Source organism: Oratosquilla oratoria, chromosome 36 (genome assembly GCF_046742065.1).
Source record: "Oratosquilla oratoria isolate Oo_2021 chromosome 36, ASM4674206v1, whole genome shotgun sequence".
NCBI classification, from domain to species: domain Eukaryota; kingdom Metazoa; phylum Arthropoda; class Malacostraca; order Stomatopoda; family Squillidae; genus Oratosquilla; species Oratosquilla oratoria.
The window spans coordinates 33,845,150-33,868,502 of record NC_134812.1 but is presented as its reverse complement, the minus strand read 5'-3'; the positions used below and the strand labels follow the sequence as shown (position 1 = coordinate 33,868,502).

At 37.7% G+C, this 23,353-nt stretch overlaps 1 protein-coding gene across 2 annotated transcripts; it reads left to right on the top strand.

Moving 5' to 3' along the window:
• The first annotated feature begins 838 nt into the window (after window positions 1-838).
• mRF1 (mitochondrial translation release factor 1) lies at window positions 839-22,768 on the top strand. Of its 2 annotated transcripts, none has more exons than XM_076174566.1 (9): window positions 839-921; window positions 4,688-5,107; window positions 5,690-5,824; window positions 5,975-6,158; window positions 6,606-6,769; window positions 9,180-9,297; window positions 10,947-11,083; window positions 11,808-11,878; window positions 21,726-22,768. In XM_076174566.1, the coding sequence occupies exons 2-9, from the start codon at window positions 4,700-4,702 to the stop codon at window positions 21,850-21,852; spliced, it is 1,344 nt and encodes a 447-aa protein (XP_076030681.1). In that variant the 5' UTR covers window positions 839-921; window positions 4,688-4,699; the 3' UTR covers window positions 21,853-22,768. The 2 variants fall into 2 exon arrangements, with proteins under 2 accessions (XP_076030681.1, XP_076030682.1); XM_076174567.1 differs by having other exon boundaries at window positions 877-895.
• The last annotated feature ends 585 nt before the right edge of the window (window positions 22,769-23,353 follow it).

The following is a 23,353-nucleotide window of genomic DNA, read 5'->3' as shown; positions in this document are numbered from 1 at the left end:
CTAAACAATACAATTTGATATTTACACTTTAAAGATGTTCTTAATTCAAATAAGAGCTCAGGAAAGTAATTAGACTATAGCATTATTGGAACCTACTTCATAGCCAACTCTGCCGGTGTTATTTACGGCAATTAATTCACTCAAAGTAACAAGTGTGTCGATTACAATTTTATACTTCACCTATGTCTTCAAGCATACAAGTTTTGGTTGAAGCATGTACTTCAGTAAAGGATACGAAACAAGGGTGTACTTCAACCTCGCAAGCATCATGCACTCATCAACAGGAGTAACTTCTATAACGGGGTGCAGTAGCCAAATAGATATTCCATGTATAACCTATATTTTGAATTCAGCAATCCAACTGGTCGTGGGAAAGTCTATGTACCCTCAAACTTTCCACATCAGGACGGGAGCTATGTACGGGAATGGGTGACCCCCAGACTAAGAGGCAGTACCTAATGCAGTCATGGACGTTACTTCTTTGTTTCTATATGTTCCGAGGTTCTTTGTTTAAAACAGTTGACCACGCATCGTGGTAATTACTGGTATCATGGTAATTACTGGCAAATACTCAATATCAATTAGTGATGGCTCACATATTCTAGAATCTAGAGAATAGAAAATTATATTTAAAAAGAAAAGAAATTATATAAGATAAAATAAAAGAAAAACAGACGAAAATAGAAGACAGAAAAGAAACAAAGAGAGAAGATAAGGAATTAAAACAATCAAGCAGAGGACACTGTTTAGGGCGCCATCTATTAGAAGAACATATAACTATTTATAATCAGGTGTTCACTCTACTTTCCTATGTTAATTGTATTGTTTTTGTTTACAGCAGTGGTGTGGTACCATATACATTAATGAAAAAAGTAGTAGTTGGGCTTGAAAACATGTAATATCTCTTGAGCTCTGAAGAAGGTGGGGAAGACCTAAAATATTTTAATAAATGGGTGTAGATGGTGTGACAAAAACAATTCACAATGTAGTACATGTGATTGAGAAAATAATGAATGGTTTTACAGTATTCAGTATATTTTTAAAATTAAAGCTGTTACTTAGTCTTACTTTTGTCAGTTTGTGACTTATAAAGCAATGAAACATGAATCATGGTAATTAATTCCTGATTTCCAAAATAGACTAAGTGGGGCATGGACCTATGCTTCCTGCTAATCCAAAGAAAAGTCGGGAGCAATACTAAGTTATACTTAAAGTTAATACTAGCCTTGGACAGGTTAACCCCAGTGTTATTAACTAATTTATAAGGTTTTGGACAATGACTCACACGAGATAGCATTAGAAATCAATAACACAAAAAATTGCTAAAAGGAAATACACTACCGAACAAACCTGGGATCATAAGATTGAGATGCCATGTTGTAAGTTCAGTCCCATTAAAAGCATATATATACACTACCAAATGAAGCTGTGACCATAGGATCTGGAACACATTCTCAGTATTTCAGTGAATACCTTGCACAGTACAAATTTTAAAACAGTTCTACAGAGCTGAGATTCCTGCATTTCTTAAAGCTATGCAACTCCTGTATACCCTGCAGTCCAATCAGATACCAAAACTGGCCATCAACAACCTTTTACCTTGATGATGATCGTGATGACCTATAGAATTACAGGTATTGCATTATTAAATGTAGGTTAGGTTATAATAGACAAATTGATCATACTTTAATTTCTTACCACCACATTTATCAAAACAAAGATGGTGTCTCAAGCAGCCTCAGCGGCTCCATTTTTAAATGTATCACTTTTAGCAACCTTTTCTGCCATTGATTTCTGCCCAAAAAAGCATATTATGTGGATGCAATATAATTTACAAAATTGATATTCAATTTTCTAATGTTATATTGTGTACGTGTGCACTCCCGAAAATTTACTATGATTTTTTTTTTTTAAATTATATATCTAAGGAAGGTGTTTAGGAAAAAGTTTTGGAAATTAGTAATATTGTTGTTACTGAATTTCAATATTTATAATTGAAAATAGAAAGGCATTTTCTGAGGTGAAAGTATGTAGATAGAATGTATCTGGCACCTCCCTGCTGTCATCCTGGGCCAACAGAGTGGAATATAAGGGACAACCCAGTTAGTTGATCTCACACTACCATGGGAAGAATATTTGCAGTTAATCCTTGTCTTTTTCACACATTTTTTTTTAATTTACCCACAGTGTATCATTAACATGGCTTCTACAAAGGAATTAATTAACAATATAATTACCCAAGCCATTGGACTAAAGAAGGCAGGCCACGGAATTAAAGAAATCAGTGAAATGTGTAAGGTGGCCAAGTCCAAAATCAAGAGATACATGGTGTAATTTCAGGAGGCAGCAGGGCTTAAGATACCATTCCAGAAATGTAGGATAGGGTATCCTAAGAAGATTTCTCCAGGGGTTTTGAACATCATAGAGTGTTCTTTAGAGTCAAATATTCTAACAAAAACAAAATCTCTGTAGGAGTCTTCTTAGGACCTCCTGGGATGTTATCTGCAGCCCACCTCCCTCATGAAATCGCACCATGTATATGTATATATATATATATATATATATGTATATATATATATATACATATATGTATATATACATATATATATATATATATATATGTAATTGGTATTTTCCTGGTACGCATACAGGAATTGTTTTTATTATTTTTCATATGTGTATTTTTTTTGTATCTGCTTTTCCTGTGAAATTTATATTCATAAGTTCATCACAAACAAGTAATTGATGCCTTGGATTTTACTAACTAGGAACTCAAAGCCCCTACAGTGTCCTTTGGCCCTTCCATAGATCTCTGTGTGAGAAGAAATATTGGGTTTTTATTTGTAGTAGGAGGGGTGTAGTGTCCAGTTGTCAGCTATTCTTATTTGAAAATGTGGAGGAAATATAGTTGAGAGTATTGATGGGTTTTGAAGATAGGGAGTAGGGGTATGATTCTCTCCGTCAATCTTGCAGAGCTGCCACCTACAGATACCTTTCATTGGACTGCCAGGTTCAGGTGTAGATTTAGATTAATTTAGGTAAAGTTAGGTTATTGTCTGACCTCCTCAATATGAGTCAAATATTTGCAAGCACATTAGCTGCCTGATGTATGATGATGCATCACAGTACATGCATTATGAAATATAAAGTTACAGCTGTTATACTTGTTCTCTTTCACCCTGAATGTTTGTAACCACTGAAAAAGTGATCAAGCCTGTTCACGGAATAAGAGGGTCACTCAGCTACAACTACAAAATAAATATGATTAGGAAGGCAATGCTGGCATCCTCATATACTCACTCGTGCCTCATAATGCCTACATAGGCATCATCATATTCAAGGGATTAACCCTATAGAGGATAACAGAAATGGTGCACATTCTCATTTGTGATGTATCAGTTATGTATTCCAATATGAAATAATAATATTGTCTTTGGTTCCCTTTGTGATGTATCAGTTCTGTATTCCAATATGAAATAATAATATTGTCTTTGGTTCCCAAGGATTTATTATTGAAAAAATCCTGAAAAAAAAAAAAATAGATCTCCAAATTTTGGAGTATAATAGAGAAATAGAAGATAGGTGAGGGTGCTGATGGGTTTTGAAGGCAGGCAGCAAAGAGATAATTCTCCTTGATATTTGTTTTACAGAAGCACCACCAATGCTTTGATTTGTTAGCCTTCTTGTTAGGTATCAGTAGTATGAGTTTGTGTGTGACCCGTCTTTGTATCTTTCAGCATCTAGTTTGTTCTTAAATTATTGTATAGTTTTTGCACATACTGTTGCCTCATCCATTTTGTTCCAAATATCTACCACTTTGTGTGGGAAACTATTCTTTTTCAGATCTCTTCTATAACTCATGATCAAGATATATTATCCTTCCCAATTAGAGCCTAGAGCTTTTGAACAAGTGTTGTTTCCATAGGAGTTTAAGGTTAACACGGCTAGCACTATTTTTTTTTAAGTTCTAAGTAGGGACCAACAACTGGTACCTGCAAAGGTGGTCTTGTGAAACATGTGTCTCCTTGATGTCCATCTTCAAAATCTATCAACATCCTCTCCTTCATCTGGAGGTATAACCCCTGACACTCAGTCTTTGGTTTAGGCCCAAATTCTTTCTCTGTCAACTTTAACTGTACTTCCTCCATCTTTCCATATAAAGAGAGTTGACAGCCAGTGAGTGCTTCCCATGTACTACTTGTATTTCTTGTAATGTAGATTTTGGTGTTAACACCATGGCCAGTCTGGGGGCACGCTGCTTCCACATCTCTGACTGACCTTCACATATTGGAACTGGTCTATGATCGAGTTTGTTGTTGCTCCATGCGAAGTTGGGCCATGTGGAATTAGAGGCTCATCTGGGATGTTCTCCAGGAATTTGTCTAACCTCCTCTTGATAGCCTCCATGCTGACCCCTATTAGGTCCTTTATCTCTCATGAGAGAGACTTTAAACTTGTAGCACAGAAACAGTCCCATACTAATACAACACAGACAATAGTCCAATGTTACAGTCTGAGAACTATTGCCAGCCGCAGTGGGGCTGAAGTTTCCAGTCTGGAAACTCTAAGTAACAATTATTATGTTCTGAGTGACCTACTTGTTCAAAATCATTCCATTTTTTGGTACTGTATCCAGTATTTACTTTATTTTCTTCAGTACTGATTTATTTATTTTTTTGATTTTCAGGAGACCGTGATAATGATCAGGAACCAAATACAAATGACAAAATTGTCAAGATATCTCTTGCAGTCTTTCACAGAACATAGTTACAGTAACTCAGCAAATGTACTTATAATTAATAATAAATTGAGGAGGAATATATGTACTGGAAAACAAATTGCAAGAGTTAGATATAATAGACTATTGGATCCTTTGATATCACAGACATTTTTGAGAAAGAAATGTTCTGCAAATATTCACAAATGTATAGCATTAAGAAAGTTCTCATCAGTTTCTCTCAATGCCTTAAGCCTGGATAATCCTAAAGTTAAAAGTTATTTAGAAGGACTAAAGAAGAAATATTCAGATGCTCTTGCCAGCCAAGACAGTGGGGAGACAGTACTGTTAGTGATGTCACTGAAACCTCTCATTGATGCCGTTGAACAGGTAAGTTGTAGCAAATTTATTAGTGAAATATAAAATTGAAAATTCTGTCATATGGTATTTAGATTTTTACTTTGAAGAAGACTAAGCTGCTGTTAGAAGGACTTTAATACAGAAAACACTGTTTTTTTTCTATATTTCTGTCAATTTATTCTTTTTGACCCTATGGTGGGTGGACAACAATACTAGTACAGAACAGAATTCTGCATAAAAGGAATTTTATTGATATGTAGGCCACATGGTAACCCATAACCAACTTAAAAAAATTCTATTTACTCTTTATGCCATGCTTGCTCCAGCCATTTATTTTTATTCCTCATTCTCAGATGTCTTTCCTCAAGCATTGGTTACAGTCCTTTCTTGGTCGATCAAACAGAAATTAGTTAATGAATATTTGATAGTGTGAAATTATTTTGAGTATGTAATATAAGTATTGATTTTATCATTGCAGTTTATGGTATTGGGCAAAAGAGGAAGATGGAAATTTTACTTACTTATTGTTTATGATCTGATTAGTACAGACACTTTCATGTCAGTAAGGTTAAAACTTATGATATATACATGTTATGTAATGCACCTGTATAGGCAGAAACTTTGATATCTGAAAGAGAAGAGCTAACATCCATGGCCAATGATGATTCACTTGATGAAGAGATGAAATTCCTAGCACAAGAGGATCTTCTTGAAAACAAGTCTAAACTGCAGGATGTAGAAAATCAGGTAAATAAAAAATTAAAACTATAGCAAACATTTCATGATAATACCATACTGTTGGATATGTGTCATATGTCTGTAGTGTAGTGGTATAATTAGATTAGGATTTATACTCTAAGTAATTGTTGAAGTTTTATATTTTTATGATTCAACTAGATACTGGGATTACTAGTTCCTCCACAACCAATTGATGACACTGATGTGGTCATTGAAGTGACAGCTGGAGTGGGAGGCCAAGAGGCAATGCTTTTTACACAAGAGTTGTTCAGCATGTATCAAAACTATGCGGATTTTATGGGCTGGTCTTTTGAAGAATATGAATATGCAACTACCGACATTGGTAATTTTTAAGATTATTTTTACTTGTATATTTTAAGTTTAAATGAATTGTTTGTAAATTATGTTTCCATTACATTCTATCAATGTTTTTCGTCTCTTGGATTCAAGATAGAACATTAAAACATACATGATTTTAATATTTGTTGTCATCATCTTTGTCACCATCACTGCCACCAACACTACCATATATTTGCAGGTCAGGATTACCATAAGTCATACAATAAAATGGAAACTTAAGAATTTTTGTCAGGCTTGATCATGAAAATATGTTTTGATGTAAATACTCAGTATTGTGATGATGTAATAGATTTCAAACTGTTTAGAATGTTTCTACCCTTGCAGTATATCATTCCTAATATAGTTAGTTATAGAAGGAGTTTGTAAATAGGTAAGAAAAGACTCCAGAGTTGTGTATGAATTTAATTGTAATTTTGAACATTTTGCAAAGGTGGCTTGAGACAAGGCTGTGCAACCATAAGTGGTGAAGGAGCATATAGAAGACTGAAGTATGAAGGTGGTGTCCATCGTGTGCAGAGAATACCAAAAACTGAAAAGGCTGGCCGTATTCATACCTCCACTTCTACTGTAGCAATTTTACCTCAGCCTTCAGAAGTATGAGAAGCAATAAGTATGCTGTATACATTTTTACCATGTTTCTGTGAACATCTGACTAGGAAAACTAATTCATTGTACAGAATATTATATATATATATATATATATATATATATATATATATATATATATATATATATATATATATATATATATATATATATGTGTGTGTATTTACTTTTGGATCAGATAGTTTATTTTAGTAAGAGAAGAATAAAGTAGAGGACATTAGAGTGGAGTTTAAGAGAAGTAGAAATGGTGTAGAAAATTGGACTGGGAGAAGGCATATGATGGGATTGACTGAGAAGCTTTATGGAATATATTGGAAATATATGAATAGGGGAAGTCTATTGAAGGTATGAATTGTAGGGCACGTTTGTGGATCAGGTATAGAGAAAGTAAATGATCTAAAATAAATGTGGGACTGTGTCAGGGTTTTGTGATGTTTTCCTTGGTTGTTCAGTGTGTATAAGAACATAAGAATTAAGGAGACAGCAAGAGAAAATAAGGTCTACACTAGGTAGTTCCATGTTCATTACCACCTAGCATCGCTATCCATAAAGTTATTTAATCTTCTCTTGGTTGTTCAATGTGTATAAGAACATAAGAATGAAGGAGACTGCAAGAGACCATAAGGTCTACACTAGGTAGTTCCATGTCCATAACCACCTATCATCCCTAACCATAAAGTTATCTAATCTTCTTTTAAAACAGCCAATAGTTTCATTGCTCACAGCTTGGTTAGAAAGTCTATTCCATTTGTTAACCACTCTGTTGGTAAACTAGTTCTTGTTTATTTCTTTCTTAAACCTAAATTTATCCAATTTAGATCCATCACTATGAGTCCTGCCCTGCTGTCATGATGACCTTGCCTGCATCACCCATATTAAAGTTCTCAACTCATTTGAATACCTCTATTAGATTGCCTCACAATCTTTGTTTCCAAAGAGTGTAAGCTAAGGTGCCTAAACCTGTCTTCACGAGTTAAATTTCTGATACCTTTTATCATTTTGGTCATTCTCCACTACTGATGGAGACCAAAACCATACTACATATTCAAGGATGGGTCTAAATATCACCAGGTAGAGTTTGATAACTACATCTGTAAGTAGGTATAAAAGTATGGATCTTTTCAGTCAGATATTATGAGAATTGGTTGTACATAGTTTCCTAGTTGTATTTACCTAGTTGTATTATACGGGAAGAGAGCTATGCTCGTGGTGACCCGTCTTTGTATCTCTCAGCATCAAGTTTTTTCTTAAAATCTTGAATAGTGTTTGCACACACTGTTTCGTTGTCTAATTTGTTCCAAGTATCTATCACTCTGTGTGGGAAGCTGTTCCTTTTCAGATCTCTTCTGTAACTATCCTTTTTTAGTTTCTTTTCGTGTCCTCTTGTTTTACCATTATCCCATATTAACAAGTCATTCTTATCTAAGACTTCCATTCCTTTCATTATTCTATAGATAGTCAGCAAGTCTCCTCTTTCCCTTCTTTGTTCCAAAGTTGGTAATTCTAGTTTGGACAGTCTTTGCTCATATGTCAGTTCGGAAAGAGTTGGTGCTAGTTTTGTTGTTGCTCTTTGTATTCTTTCTAATTTTTTTATATTCTTTTTGGTACTGGGTGTCCATAGTGTTGCTGCGTACTCAAGTTTTGGTCTTATTAGTGTAGTTAGAATTTTTTATCATTTCCTCGTCCAAATAAGCAAACGCCACTTTAATTGACCTCAATAAATCATAGGGTTCTCCGAATATTTGATCAATATCATAATGTGTAACATTATTAATGTATTGTGGAACTGATGTTGTGTGGCTAACATTATAATACAGTAATTATTATTATATGTTTTTTTTTTAGGAATTTACCCTTTAGGGCTCCAGAGAGTAGGATGCCTCGTCCTATCCTCTGTCTCATTTTAGTCCCCTTTTATGACCCAAGTGGGAACACTTGGTGGCAGTATTATTTCTCCCCTACCACAGGGTAGCAAAAATGGAAATATATATTCAGAGTAGTGGTACAGGACAGTATTAAGAGTGGGGGGGACAGCACAATAGAGGGACAGTCATAGTACAATAAAGTAGCATCATTTCTCTTTGAGTGGATATTACCTCTAATACAGACAAAATGATGTGTGGCTCTGGTCTGTAGGGGCACTGCATATAGACCCGTATCAGTTGCATAATTGGTCAGATTTTTACCTCACAATAACATGCATCCAATACCCCAGATGGAATGGATACAGTAATTAAAGGGCATGAATGTTTGAGGTATACATTTATTTTTTAGCATGGCTCATTAAATTCCATGCTACAAAGTCCTCTGGGGTACTGTCCAAGCCTCCTGAATTATCAGGTACCTATAATGTTAGAATTTATTTTCTGTTTGTCTTTCATCACGTATTGTCTTACAGGTTGATGTTGTAATATTAGACAAAGATTTGAAGATTGAGACTAAGCGGGCCAGTGGAGCGGGAGGCCAGCATGTCAATACAACTGATAGTGCAGTCAGGATTGTGCACTTGCCTTCAGGTAATGATGATGATAGTAATTTGTAGTTTTGAGACCACCTTATGTGAAAAAGTGGAGGAAAAATAATACAATTTGATAGAGATCTTTAGGTCACTTTAGAGATCAAGTGCCAGCCTTTCCAGGTGGAAGTCAGGGTGTTCAAGGGTTTAGGAAACAGGTGGTAAGGAGATGACTGTTTCCATGTCTCACAGGACCCCTACTTGTCAGGTACCCATCATTGGTCCTGATTTACAAGGAGCCAAGCTCTAGTTAGGTGTTGATTTGTGGGGACAAAGCCACATTCTTGAGGATGTTGGCTTGTAAGTAGATAGTATTATGTGCCTATCAGAAGAACATGAGCAGAGATATTACCTGGAATACTGAGAAGTAATACAACTAAGTAATTATTGAAATCATATCAACTACTTCCTATTAAGGTTGGAGTTGTAAGACTGTGTTGATAATCCACAAGAATGGCATCTGCCTACCACTTGACTTTGATCACACATTTTTTTTCTCCTAAATATGATTTTGGTGGCTACTAATTTCTTCTTATGTTGACAACTTTTTGTTGTCCAGCTGGGTTTTCACATGACCAGAATCTATGCTATCTTGGACCAACACCATCTCATCTTACTATGTCCCAAAGTTGCAATTCCTAGACAACACAATATCTCTTATGGGTCTGCCTGGTGGCTGTAGCCAGTTGCCTCAGAGTCATTTGTCTCCTGGAAGAGAGACCCGAGGTGACATATGGATTGATTTATAGAACCAACAATGAGAACTTATAAGTGGTGATCTGTGAAACAGATGTCATAGTCATTTTTCTATTGTCAATCTTCAAACCCATCAACACCCTCACCTCTATCAGGAGCTATATGTTTGAGGTTGTTCCACTTTGTTTCTGGGCTAGGCCTAAGATTCCTAAATCAGCTTCAACAATTTTCTCCACCGTTTCACATAAGGACAGCTGACAACTGGCAACCTCTCCCCTCGTACTTCTGTAGGCCATTAACATAGAAACAGTCACACACTAATGATAATGATAATTGTAGCCTCATGTTTCAAAGACTGGAAACCTGTAGCCCCACACTAGCTGACAACAGTCTTTAGGCTCTCCCATAGGTCTCTTTGGAAAGAAACCTTAGACTTTAGTTTGTGTTGTATTAGTGTAGAACTGTTTCTGTGTTATTGGCTGAAAGTAGTAGGAAGAAGGGAGCATTTACTGGTTGTCAGGTGTCCTTATGTGAGAATATGTAGGAAACACAGTCTTTGGCCAGGCCCAGAGACTGAGGCACGATGGAGGTGAGGTAGTTGATGGCTTTCTGAAAAGGAGCAGTAGAACCCTCCACTAGCAGGTACTCATCATGGGTCTCTCCCACACTAATACATCACAGACAGCAGTTCAATATTTCTTCCAGAGATATCTGTGGGAGGGCCAAAGAACCATTGCCAACAGCTGTGAGGCTACTGAATTCCCATGAAATTCAGAGCAGCAAATATTCTGTGCCATCTTCCCTGTAGTGTACCCATCATGGAACACATTGTTGCCTTGGTCTATACATTCTTCTTCAACTCATTATGTCAGCTGTGCAAATTTTTGAACAAAAAAATATTTGTTCAGTTAAAAAAGTTTTTCTAGAAATTTGTTAACAAACTGGTTTTTGCAGGCCTTGCTGTTGAGAGCCAGTCTGAGCGTTCACAAATTCGCAACAGGGAATTAGCTATGGCCAGGCTCAGAGCAAAACTATATCAGATCAAAGTTGATGAAGCTATGGCCAAAGTCACATCCTCAAGAAAACTTCAGGTTAGCCCTCATGTTTTCTTTGTTGCTTTTTTTTTAATAGATTTTGTGAAATATAACATTGGCTTTAATCTTAATTCACATTTTATATATATATATGTGTGTGTGTGTGTGCCTTTGACTTGGATACCTCCCATATGAGGGAGAAGAAGCTCTTTGTATATAGATACATAGATAGATCTACATACTTTGTTTGAAATCATGTAGGAACTTACTAGTTTGTGGCTTCTCCCTGCACAAATGTTTGGTTCACTTTGTCCACTTATGTAGACCTGTGAAGTAATAAAATAAATTTGATTGAGAATTAAGATATGTTTAGTTTCTTATATCTATTTGTCTATATACCAATGGTTTTTTCTCCTTACAAGGGAAGTAGCCAAGTTAAAATGTGTGTACTCACTCTCATCCACTATCCTTTCCTCCCTCTCATCTTAGCTCATAATAGTTGTATTTACCTAGTTGTATTATATGGGAAGGGAGCTATGCTCATAGTGACCCGTCTTTGTATCTTTAAGCATCAAGTTTGTTCTTAAATTCTTAAATAGTATTTGCACACACTGTTGCCTCATCTGATTTATTCCAGATATCCACCACTCTGTGTGGGAAGCTAATGTAACATGAAAGAAGTTAATGCTTTAATTTTTATATTGATTATGATTTATTTGGTTGAATTTGTCATTCATTAATAATATTCTATTTTTTGATACATCCTTGCATTTCACTTCAGGTTGGATCCAAGGCGAGGTCAGATAAGATCCGTACTTATAACTTCCCACAGGGTAGAGTGACAGATCACAGGTATGGATGGATTGTATGTGTATTTTAGTGATATCTAGACTAAGAGTTCACTTTATTAAGATGAAAAAGAAAAAAGTCATAGATGTACTAGAACTCTGAATGTTATTGCTCTATCTTGAGTTTTATGAGCTGGACACCATCAGCTCCATAATAGTCAGGAGTGGTCCTTGGATATTCCTATAGATTTCTCAAGAAATACTGAACTATTGTCTGTATTGTGTAAGTGTGAATCCTTCTTTGTGTCACTGGTCAGTAAGAAGGGATGAGCAGCCTTTACTTGTCAGATGTATTTATACAAAAATATTTGAAGAAAAAGTGATAACAATTTCAATAGAGCTGGGGCCGAGTCCATGGATTAAATGCTGGTCAGTCCCTTAGGGTTGCATCTCCACATGGAGGTGAGGGTGTTGATGAATTTTGAAGCTGGGATGCTGGGGGATGACCGCCAGTGCCTTGCTTGTAGGACCATCAAATACAAAAATTCGTCATGGGTCCCATAAAGGTTATAGTAGTTCCATCCACCACCCTTGTTCCCCTCTTATCTTAGTTCCTTGTGGATGAAGGGTCATCCCTATCTCCTGCCCACTGCCTGGGTCAGAAGCAATACAGCAAGACACAGTACATCCACAGCAAGGACACTTCTGTGACTTGCTGCATTGAAAGTAAAAGTAACTGTTGAAAGAAGTGTCCAGTTGGAAAACAAAGCTCAAACTTTGTCTAAAGAGAGTTCTGATCCTACGTTTGCTTGCTGTCGTATGGGAACTCTACCCATTTTAGTAATACATACATACCCCTGTATATGAGTGTAGCTGAGACAAAATATGCAATTACCCCATGCCCATCCAAAACCCATTCATTGCACCTCCCATCGTAGCATCTCATGGTCATCAGTGTCCCTCACCACACTGGGTCAGAAGCAATGCTGTTAAACACAGTGCTTCCACAGCAGGGCCCAACAGCTGGAACTAGTTAACCCTGCTGCTTTATTACATGGTGACATCTCCCTCTCATCCTATCTATATACCAATAGGTTTTTCCCCCTTACAAGGGAGATAGCCAAGTCAAAAGTCAAGTACCCACTCCCACCCATTCCACTCCCATCCACCACCCTTTCTTCCCTCCCAGTGCAGCAAGACACAGCACATCCTCAGCAAGGTCAGTTCACTCAATCAGTGATGCCCCCACATTGTCCCCCTCATCCACTTGAAAAAAAATAAGCAGACAAGAACATCCCTTCAGGCTGCATCATTTCTTCATCCATTTACAATCATTCTCCATTCACTCCAATCTTTTGCACACTTCCTTGCTTGACAGACATTCTTCTTGTATCCATGTGGAGTCATAAAAGATGATTGTTTGACAAATATGCTTAGTTTAATTTGAAGAATTTGTTTTTTCTTGTCCTCATTGCATTGCACAACTATATTTATCATTCCCCCTTGGCAAATCTTTTTACATCCAGGTACATGTTTTCAAAGTGAGAGCTTTGTTAAGGAAGGAAAAAACTTCTGCCAATACGTTCATAGGGATCTTTTTTACAGACACTTCATCCTTCCCATCTTCCTTCTCCTGTTCTTCCTCCATAACTACTTTGAACTCAACTAGTTCTTCACTGGAAAGTTCTCTTGTCTTGCAATCTAACAGTTATTCTATGTCCTACTCTTCCCATTGGAGGCTTAGACTTTTTTTCTTTTTGCAAATTTCACAATCGTATAATTTGATCAAGGATGCTCGCTGGCAGAACGGGTTAGGGCACCATTACATGCGCCAGAAATCGAGATGATAGGAATTTGAATTCTGCTCGGGGCGAGTTGAGCCAAGGGCATGGTTCATTAAATTCCATGCTACAAAGTCATCATAATTTGATAAAGTTCTTCCTCCTTCTTTCTCAAAACCAATAAACGAGTTTACATACCATTTAAGACACTTTTTTATACCCATTCATGTACTTCTCCATCATGTTTTCCAATATTCTTGATGACCAGGAGAATATTGTAGCTTTTCCAAAAGTCACCCCCTTGTCAGTATCTGTTGCTTTACTAGCTTGAGCAAATGATGATTGCAGGAGTTGTGCCTTGAATGCTGCAATTGTATTTTGATCTATGGGTTGAATAACTGTTGCAGTGTTGAGTGACAAACAAACAACAACATTTACATCAGGATGAAGGTCATCTGCATGAAGTGGATATCAGTGCATTCTCCCCTGCACGAGGGTATGGAGTGTGGGGGGGGGGTCGCCAATTAAATGAAGCGGCCTTGCTGTGGATGTACTGTGTCTTGCTATAGTGCAGCGGCTGGGATACAGGGATGACCCGTCATCCACGAGGAGCTAAGATGAGGAGGAAAGGGTGGTGGAAGGAAGTGGAATAGGTGGGAGTAGGTAGATGCCTTTTGACTTGGCTACCTTCCTTGTAAGGGGGAAAAAGCCCTTGGTATACAGATAGACAAAATTTTGAATTGGATACTCTTCTCAAAGTAATGTTCATGTGCCTGGGGAATGAAATGGTTCAATAATCAGTCTTAATAGTTTCTGAGCCATTCAAACTTTAGGGTTTGAATGGTAGTAGACTTGCATTATGTGCACATTGATATTTTAGAATGCTCATAGGTTTTCCAAATTATAAATCAAGAAGGTTTGTACTTACAACCAACAATATTTCCTTAAAGCAGTGGTTCTCAATCTTTTTCAAGGCCCGTACCTCTTGATATCTCAGGAAATTTTCTCGTACCCCCATCCAATCCAAATATAATGCAAACGTATGAGAAGGATTAGTGATACAAACCTTGCTTTGCTTTCTCATTGTAAATATACAGTACCATGTACAGGCTCTCATGTCTCATACCCCTAGGTTTAAGGTTTACCCCTTGTGGATACAGGTGCCCCAGATTAAGAACCACTGCCTTAAAGCAACGAAATCAGTGTATCAATAGATGCTTGAGATGAGGTTTATTTTTGCTTCCTTGAGAGTGTAGGCTTTCTTTTTTCAATATAACCCATTTTATCCACATTGAACATCTGTTCATATTACATACATATACCAAAGGCTTTTTCCCCCTTACACGGGGGGTAGCCAAAAAGAAAAAGGCATAGAAATCATTCCCACCCATTTCATTTCCCATATATTCCACTCCACTCCACCCTCCTCCCTCCCTCCTATCTTGGCACCTCCTGGATGACGGGTTATCCCTGCATCCTGTCCACTGCCCTGGGTCAGAAGCAGTGTCGCAAGACACAGCACATCCACAGCAAGGCCGCTTCATAAATTTGGCGACCCCCCCTCTCCGTCCATGAATGCAGGAAAGGAGAAGACAGGGAGAAATCCCTTCAGGCTGCATCAAATTTCTGTTCAGGTAGATAGCCTTAATCATAGATCAATTTATCCAGTGTTTCAATGAATATGTTGGTTGGCAACAGTGCTTGCTGCTTCCCCAGTGACAACTATTGTTCATATTAAAGCATCTTTTAGTTCTTGTAAACCAACCAGTGCTTGTTAAAGATTACCACTTTAGTCCTCATTTGCTTGCTCCTGCATAGTCTTGAAAAGACCTAACCTCTGTTTGAATAGTTACGAGGTTTAGAGGTATGTGTATCTGGATTTGGTCTTCAGTCCACAACATCAACAATTTTTCCCATTTGGATGGCCCTTGTCATTGTTTTGAGAGTATTGTAGATTTCATTTGTACTGATCCTTTCATTGTTTTGAGATTATTGTAGATTTAATTTGAACTGATCCTTTCACAGGTTCCTGTATGCATTCCATATACTTCAGGATAGTGGAAATGGTGGTGGTAAAGTGGTGTGGGTCCTGTTTCTTCAAACTGTCTGATCACTTTTATCTCAAGCTCTAAATTATTAGCCTTTTACTCCTTCTTGGCTGGTCTATCAGTAGAAGTTACACTCTTCCTCTTTGTTGACATTTTAAGTGTTACATACATATACCAAAGGCTTTTTTTTTTTTTCCCCTTATAAGTGTTAGAGGTGGATATCATAATTGAATAGAAATCATCATGAGTGCTTGGGACTGTGTAGGAGATGCTTGTGTATTTACCTAGTTATATTATACGGGACCTATCAGAGAGTTGACACCTTGACGTGGTGGATAGGCTTGAGAATCTTTATGATTACAAAAGCTATGTTGATAGCAAGGAAATCTCTGCAGGGTCACCCATATCAAACCGGTTTTGTAAGAAAGATCAGACAAAGAGCAGCTCAAACACACAGTTGCAGGACCCACTGCTAACTGGCACATCCCTGATGGCAAACAGGGAAACTCCTCATAGGTATATGGGGTACCATCATAATGACGGCATGGACCATTGGGCACCCTATAGATATAGGGCTTCACTGAATATAATGAATAAGGTAACACCAGAGAAATATCTCGCCAGAAACCAGTTGGCACGGAGGTGGGATTACTGCCAACCCCTTTCTTAGCAAATATGAATATCACAACCAAAACAAAACTGGATGTTCCTGTTGGATCATCGTCTCCTAAAGGTCCAACCGCATTGCCTCGTATGCTTACGGGCAGTGTGCCACCGAATGTGAGTAAGCACTGTGCAAGTAGATCCAAGTCTTGGACATTAAACACCATGAAGAAAATGAAGATCTATACTTACAACGTAAGAAGTCTCTCGGAAAACTACAGACTGGAGAGTTTAATAGAAGAACTAGACAACATCAAGTGGGAAATCATAGGAATGAGTGAAGTCTGAAGAGCAGAAGAAAAGCTGATACAATTACAAGATGGTCACCACCTGTTCTACTATAGAGGTAAGGACAAAGAAAGATCTAGTGGAGTAGGATTCTTGATCAACAGAGAGGTTGCTGGTAACGTAGTCAAATTCAGTAGTTTATCGGACAGGGTAGCTTAGATTGTGATTAGGCTGTGCAAAAGATACACCCTAAAAATAGTTCAAGTTTATGCACCAACTTCACAGAGTTCAGATGATGAAATTGAGTCGTTCTATGATGATTTAAGTCAGGTAATGGATCAAGAAAAAAGTAAGTACTCGTTGGTAATAGGCGACTTTAATGCTAAAGTGGGGAAGAAGATGGGAGATGAGACGTGCATTGGTAAGTTTGGAGTAGGTGAAAGAAATGAGAGGAGAGATGTTAGTAAATGGATGTGGAGAAGTCCAAATGGAACAACAAAGAACGAAATAGACTTCATATTAGGAGATGAGAGCAAAAGCATTAGCAATGTTACAGTGATGAATAAAGTCAATATAGGTAGTGATCATAGAATGGTAGGTTGCGCAGCTAAATTTAATTTCAGAGCCGAGAGAAATAAACTAGTTTTAAAAAAGAAAATAAGCCTTGCAAAGGTTAAGAATAATAAGAAGAAATTTTAGCTAGAAATTAAAAATAGATTTGAAGCTCTAAGAACTAACGAGGACAGCGTGGAAGATATTAATTTGAATTTAGTGAATATCATTAGGGAATCGGCAGAGAAAATAGGAAGTACGAAAAACATTAGAGAGGGCAAATACTCCAAAGTTACAAATGACCTAATTAAAAGAAGAAGGACCATGCAGATTAAAAGCAGGAGAGACAAAATAGAAATAGTAGAACTAAACAAGCTTAAACAAAAGGCAGAGATTAGAGAAAAGAAAGAGAAACATGGATGAAATAGAGGAAACTATTTGGAAAGGTAAAAATATTAAAGTGACCAAGCGCAGACATGCTTGAGGAAGACAGCAAATGATATATGTTTGAAAGATAGAAATGGAGAAACAAATGTAGAGACAAAATGGTAAAAAGAGTAGAAGAATTTTACCAAGAGCTTTACTCGTCGAAGACCGTAGTTGAGTTAGTAAATTCGTGTGTAGACGTTAGAAGTGTACCAGAGATTACAAAGGAAGAAGTAGAATTTGCTCTAAAAACTATGAAATGAGGGAAATCACCTGGGGAAGATGGTATATCAATAGATCTGTTAAAAGACGCAGGGAAAATAGTTCATATTAAATTAGCTGGGTTGTACACCCAATGCTTAAGTCAAGAAAGTGTCCCTGATGCTTGGTGCAATGCTATAGTGATTTTGCTTCATAAAAAAGGAGATCAGAAGGACCTTAGTAACTATCGACTGATTAGCTTGCCATCAAACATATATAAAGTATTCTCCAATAGACTAAGTAAAGTTTTAGTTGGAAACCAACCGAGAGAACAGGCAGGCTTTAGGAGTGGATATTCAACTCTAGACCATTTGCAGGCGATAAGTCAACTAATTGAGAAAACAACAGTAATTGGTGAGGAGTGTGATTTTAGGAAGGGTAGAGAATACATGTATGATTTTTTGTGGTAAGGCAGATTTGCAAGAAGGCTTTGATAGAAGATAAGATGTTTTGGGGGGCATTTATGGAATTAGAGAAGGGTTATGACAGGGTACAGGAAGGCAGATATATGGGATTGGGGGAAAGCTGTTAAGGGCAATCAAAAATCTTTTGCAAGAATAGTAGAGCCTGTGTTAGAATTGGAAATGGAGAGAGCAGGTGGTTTGAGGTAAAGATGGGGCTGCGTGAGGGTTGTGTCATGTTGTCATGGCTGTTCAATGTTTAGAAAAGGGTACCCAAAAGTATCTGGAATAGTTTTCTATGGGACAAAGCTGTAATAGTTCAGGCTTCTGCCACTAGATGCCACTTGAGACAACCATTAGGCATCAGTCTGCTTGCTGGGGTCATCATAGGAAGACATATGGCCTGTGACTTGCCATTGTTTTAAAATGTTTTGTGCCATTTTGACTATTTTTACAATAGGAGCAGTGTGCTTCCATGAAATTCTGTTTTTTGCTGGGGAAAATGGCAGCCAAAACAGTTATCATGCTTCAAACAGCTTACAAAGATGCTGCCATGAGCAAAACACAAGTTTATGAGTAGTTTGCACACTTTAGGAATGGTCAATTGTTGCTGGAAGACCAATCTTGTTCAGGGCAACTGTCAACCTCCCAAATGGATGAAAACATCATGAAAATTCATGAACTGATCTTGGAAGACCATCGCTGAACAATTGATGAACTTGTTGATTTGACTGGTGTGTCCTGGAGCTCCTGCCAACGAATTTTGAATGAGGAATTGGGGATGAAAAGAGTTGCAGCAAAATTGGTGCCTCGCTTGCTCACGGATCATCAAAAGCAGTCACAAATGAATGTGTGCCAAGAACTGAAAGAAGAGTTGGAAGTTGATCCAGACCTTTTTTTCGAAGGTCATCACTAGTGACGAAAGTTGATACTATGACTATGACCTGGAAATGAAGTAGCAGTGAAGTCAGTGGAAGCATCTAATGTCACCACAACCCAAAAAAGCGTGTCAAATGAAGTCCAATGTCAAGATGATGTTGATTTGTTTCTTCGATGCAAGAGGAATTGTCCACAAAGAATTTGTTCCTCCTGGTCAAACTGTTAACCAGACTTTTTACTTGGCAGTTCTGATGTGTTTGTGAGATGCAGTGAGGCAGAATTGCCCCAACATGTAGCAAAGTGGAGAGTGGTGGTTTCATCATGACAGTGTGCCAGTACACACTGCTTTGAGAATGAGACAGTTTCTCACCAAAAATGGCATGACCCCACTTGTCCTCTCTATTCACCCAATCTTGCTCATTGTAATTTTTTTGTTCCCCTGAATGAAGAAAGTCCTTAAAGAAAAATGTTTAGCAGACATGGAAGATGTTATGAAGATAATGCCGAATGCATTAAATGGCATATCTTTGCAAGAGTTCCAGAACGGTTTTGTACAATGGAAAACACATCTGGACCAGTTCATTGCTTCACATGGAGAATACTACTTTGAAGGTGATAAAAGTGGAGACATGTAAAAATATCTGAATACCTACATACATATACCAAAGGCTTTTTCCCCCTACATGGGGGGTAGCCAAAAAGAAAAAGGCATAGAAAACACTCCCACCCATTCCATTTCCTATATATTCCACTCCCCTCCACCCTCCTCCCTCCCTCTTATCTTGGCACCTCCTAGATGACGGGTCATCCCTGCATGGATGGGTTGGTACAGGAGGTAAATGTGAGGATAATGGGTAGTTGATTGGAGATGGTTAGAGATAGTGGAGAGAAGTGGGAGGTGAGCCAGTTGTTTATGGATGACACTGCTTGTTGCAGGGTCAGAGGAGGGATTAAGGCAGTTAGTGATAGTTTGGGAAGGTATGCAATAAGGTAGTTGAAGGTAAATATGGGTAAAAGTAAGGTGATGAGATGCACAAAGGGAGAGGATGGCAGCAAGTTGGAAGTAAGTCTTAAAGGAAAGAGGCTGGAGGAAGTAGACAGTTTTAAGTATTTGGGATTGCATGCAGCAGGGAATGGAGGAGTTTGGGTAAAGATAGAATATAAATTGAGGGAAGCAAGTAAATGTGTTGGGAGATTGGAAAGTGTCATGAGAAATAGGCATCTGGGCATGGATAGAAAGAGATTATATGAAGGGGTGATCGTGCCTTTGACACTGTATGGGATGGAAACTTGGAATTTGAAATATGCAAAAAAGAGAAGTTTAAATGTGTTTGAGATGAACTGTCTGAGAAGTATGGTAGGGGTTATAAGGTTGGATAGAATGAGAAATGAGGAGGTGAAGAAGAAAGATGGAAAGGGAGTGGGTAAATAGGGTTGATGAAAGATTATTGGTATGGTTTGGACATATGTAAAGAATGAGTGAAAAAAGATTTGTAAAAGAGGTGTGGAAAGCATAGGTGGATGGAGTGAACTTGAGAGGATGACCAAGGATGAGATGGATGGATGTGGTGAAAGGGACTTTAACCAAGAGGGGAATGCCTATTGAGCAAGTAAGGGAGAAGGCAGGGGATAGGGGTGAGTGGAGGATGGTTGTGTATGGATGATATTTTAACACAGTCCAAAAGGATTTCTCCCCTTTTCTGTTTTCTACACTAGGGCATTAGGAGGAAGGTTGACATGTAAATGAAGAGGCCCTTCTGTGGTTGTGCTGTGTCTTGCTGTATTGTTTTTGACCCAGGCAGTGGGCAGGAGACAAGGATGGCCCTTCATGTGTGAGGAGCTGGAATAAGAGGGAAACAGGGTATGGATGGGAGTGGAATGGGTAATAGCGGGTGTGTTCCTTTGACTTGGCTACCTCCCTTATAAAGGGGAAGAAGCCTTTGGTGTGTGTGTGCATATGTAATGTTTGGATTGTGATTAGGGCACAAATACTTTTGGGTATGCAAGATAGATCTCTCCACTGCCCATTTTCAAAATCTATCAACATTAGGTTCAGTGCTAACAGAGGTCACTGGAGCACCTCTGGCACCTTTTGTCAGTTACTCAAGTGGATATAACATTTATTGTCACTTTCATAAGAGGATTTTTACATTATTCATATAGATACAATAATGATTTATCTGAATTTTTTCTCTAATGCATGTCAAGCTTGACCAGATTTAAATTGCTTGTCATGTAATAGTGCTTGAAGTACTGACACTAACATGAGCACCCTTGCATCCATTTGGAGGTGCAGCAACAAGGGGTTGACAATTTGCGTCTGGACCAGGCCCAAGCTCTATATAAACTTAAATAAATTTTCCTTCACATTTTTTACATAACCAGAATTGACAGCTGCCAACCACTCCTCTCCTCTTCCTCCTACCATCTTGTAATACAATAATATAAGGACAGATGAACACTAATACAACACAGACAAAAATCTAATGGTTTTTCCTGGAGAAATGTATGGGAGGGCCTGAGGGGCCTGAGGATCCTGAGGACTGTTGTTGATCATTGTGGGGTTGTAGGTCTCCAGTCAGTTTAACTTAAGGGAACAATTATTGATATAATTCATATGCTATTTTTTCCCAGGGAAATAATTAATTTATTTGTTTTTTATTTGTTTTCAGAATTGGCCTCTCCATGCACAATTTAAGCATGGTATTAGATGGAGGAGAGCACTTGGATGAATTGATTGATGAACTTATGAAAGAAGCTTACCAGGAAGATCTTTTAGAAATTTTAGAAAGTTCATGAATTCTTACAACATTTTTTAGTTGTATTACAAGTATTTTCACCCACAAGGAGATTAGATAAAAAGGACAACAAATGGGTTTGGTTGGTTGTTGTATGAGTGAAAAGTGGGTGTATACCTTTGCTTGACCATCCCTTTGTAAGGGAGAGAGGGCTTTATGGTAAATATATGTAAATATTTTCAGTTGTTAATATAGTGAAAGTTTATGTAGTCAAAAATAAAGTTATGGTGGTAGAATGGAGGACACAAAGTTGATGACCAATTGAATAGGGAGAACTTGAATACCAAAGTTCTCCCCATAGACCAGCATATAAGAATGTTAGGGACACTTCTATGCTGGATCCCTTGAAGCCACTTTTCCTCTCATATTGCAACACAGAGGTACAGCCCACAGAACCCAACAAGAAAACAACCTTAGCAGAATCTTACTCAACATCTACAGCAACCTGTCCACAGTATTCTACAACATGTCCATCCAAAAACACACCTGCACAGATCACAAAACACTTGATTTGGAACAAATTGAACAGTGAAACAGTTAATGCCAGAACTATACACAAATTCAAAAGCAAACTGGATGTGAAGAGATACAAAAACGGGTCAAAACGAGCATAGTCCCGTAAAATACAACTAGGTAAATACTGATAGACCAACAAATTCACTGTTTCACCAGATATCACCCAACATTAACCCAGTGGAGAGATTATTTCCAAGACCTATAAAAGTAGTACTCATGCCTACATTCATCATGCACTCACTCCAGACAAATTCACAAAATCAACTCGCATAGTAATCTGTAGGCTGGATTTGTGGCTGTACCAGTTTTTTCAGAGCTACAGGTCTCTTGTGAGAGAGAATTGAAGTAACAGATCAATTAATTTATTGTTATTAGAAAGAAATTAAAACTAATTCTACATATATCAGCCCTTTTTTATTCCTGATCACAGTGAATGTGCAAAAGACAAAGAAATCCAGTAAAAAATAAGAAAAGCCAGTTGGAAAATAAACAAATTCATGTTTTCATAATCCAAGAAAAGTAACAATTACAAGCCAGTAATTTAGATTTTGGGGAGGCAATGTATTTAAGGAAATGAAGAGTGACTGGGTAGAGGAAACATGGAACAGAAGAACAAGTTACATTTAGAATAAGTGTGGGATAAAGAAGTACTCAATTTCTAAGGACAGGCCTTTCAGGCTGCTGCTTTATATATAGATATAGTGGAGAATTTGAGAGAACAATTAGTGGAAATTTGGTACTGGATTTTAGCCAGAAGGAGAGGAAATAAGAAAATGGGGAAAGGTGAATAAGGAGGGAATGTATACAGCTGTGGATACCAGCTCCTGTGCTTGGCCTTCAAGCCAAAAATTTCGTAAATCAATCAACCAATTATACAGCTGTGGAAAGGGGATGTAACTGCTGCCTAAAGTTTCACTGGCTGGAAACCTGCAGACCCATACTAACCAGAAATAATGCCTTGGCACTCCCATGGATATCACTGGGAG

What these genes read in the sequence shown, in the direction of transcription:
- mRF1 (XM_076174566.1), top strand. Translation starts at nt 4,700, where the DNA reads ATGATCAGGAACCAAATACAAATGACAAAATTGTCAAGATATCTCTTG. An exon ending in TCATTGATGCCGTTGAACAG is followed by an intron (nt 5,108 to 5,689) that starts GTAAGTTGTAGC and finishes GCACCTGTATAG; the next exon opens with GCAGAAACTTTGATATCTGA. An exon ending in TGCAGGATGTAGAAAATCAG is followed by an intron (nt 5,825 to 5,974) that starts GTAAATAAAAAA and finishes TGATTCAACTAG; the next exon opens with ATACTGGGATTACTAGTTCC.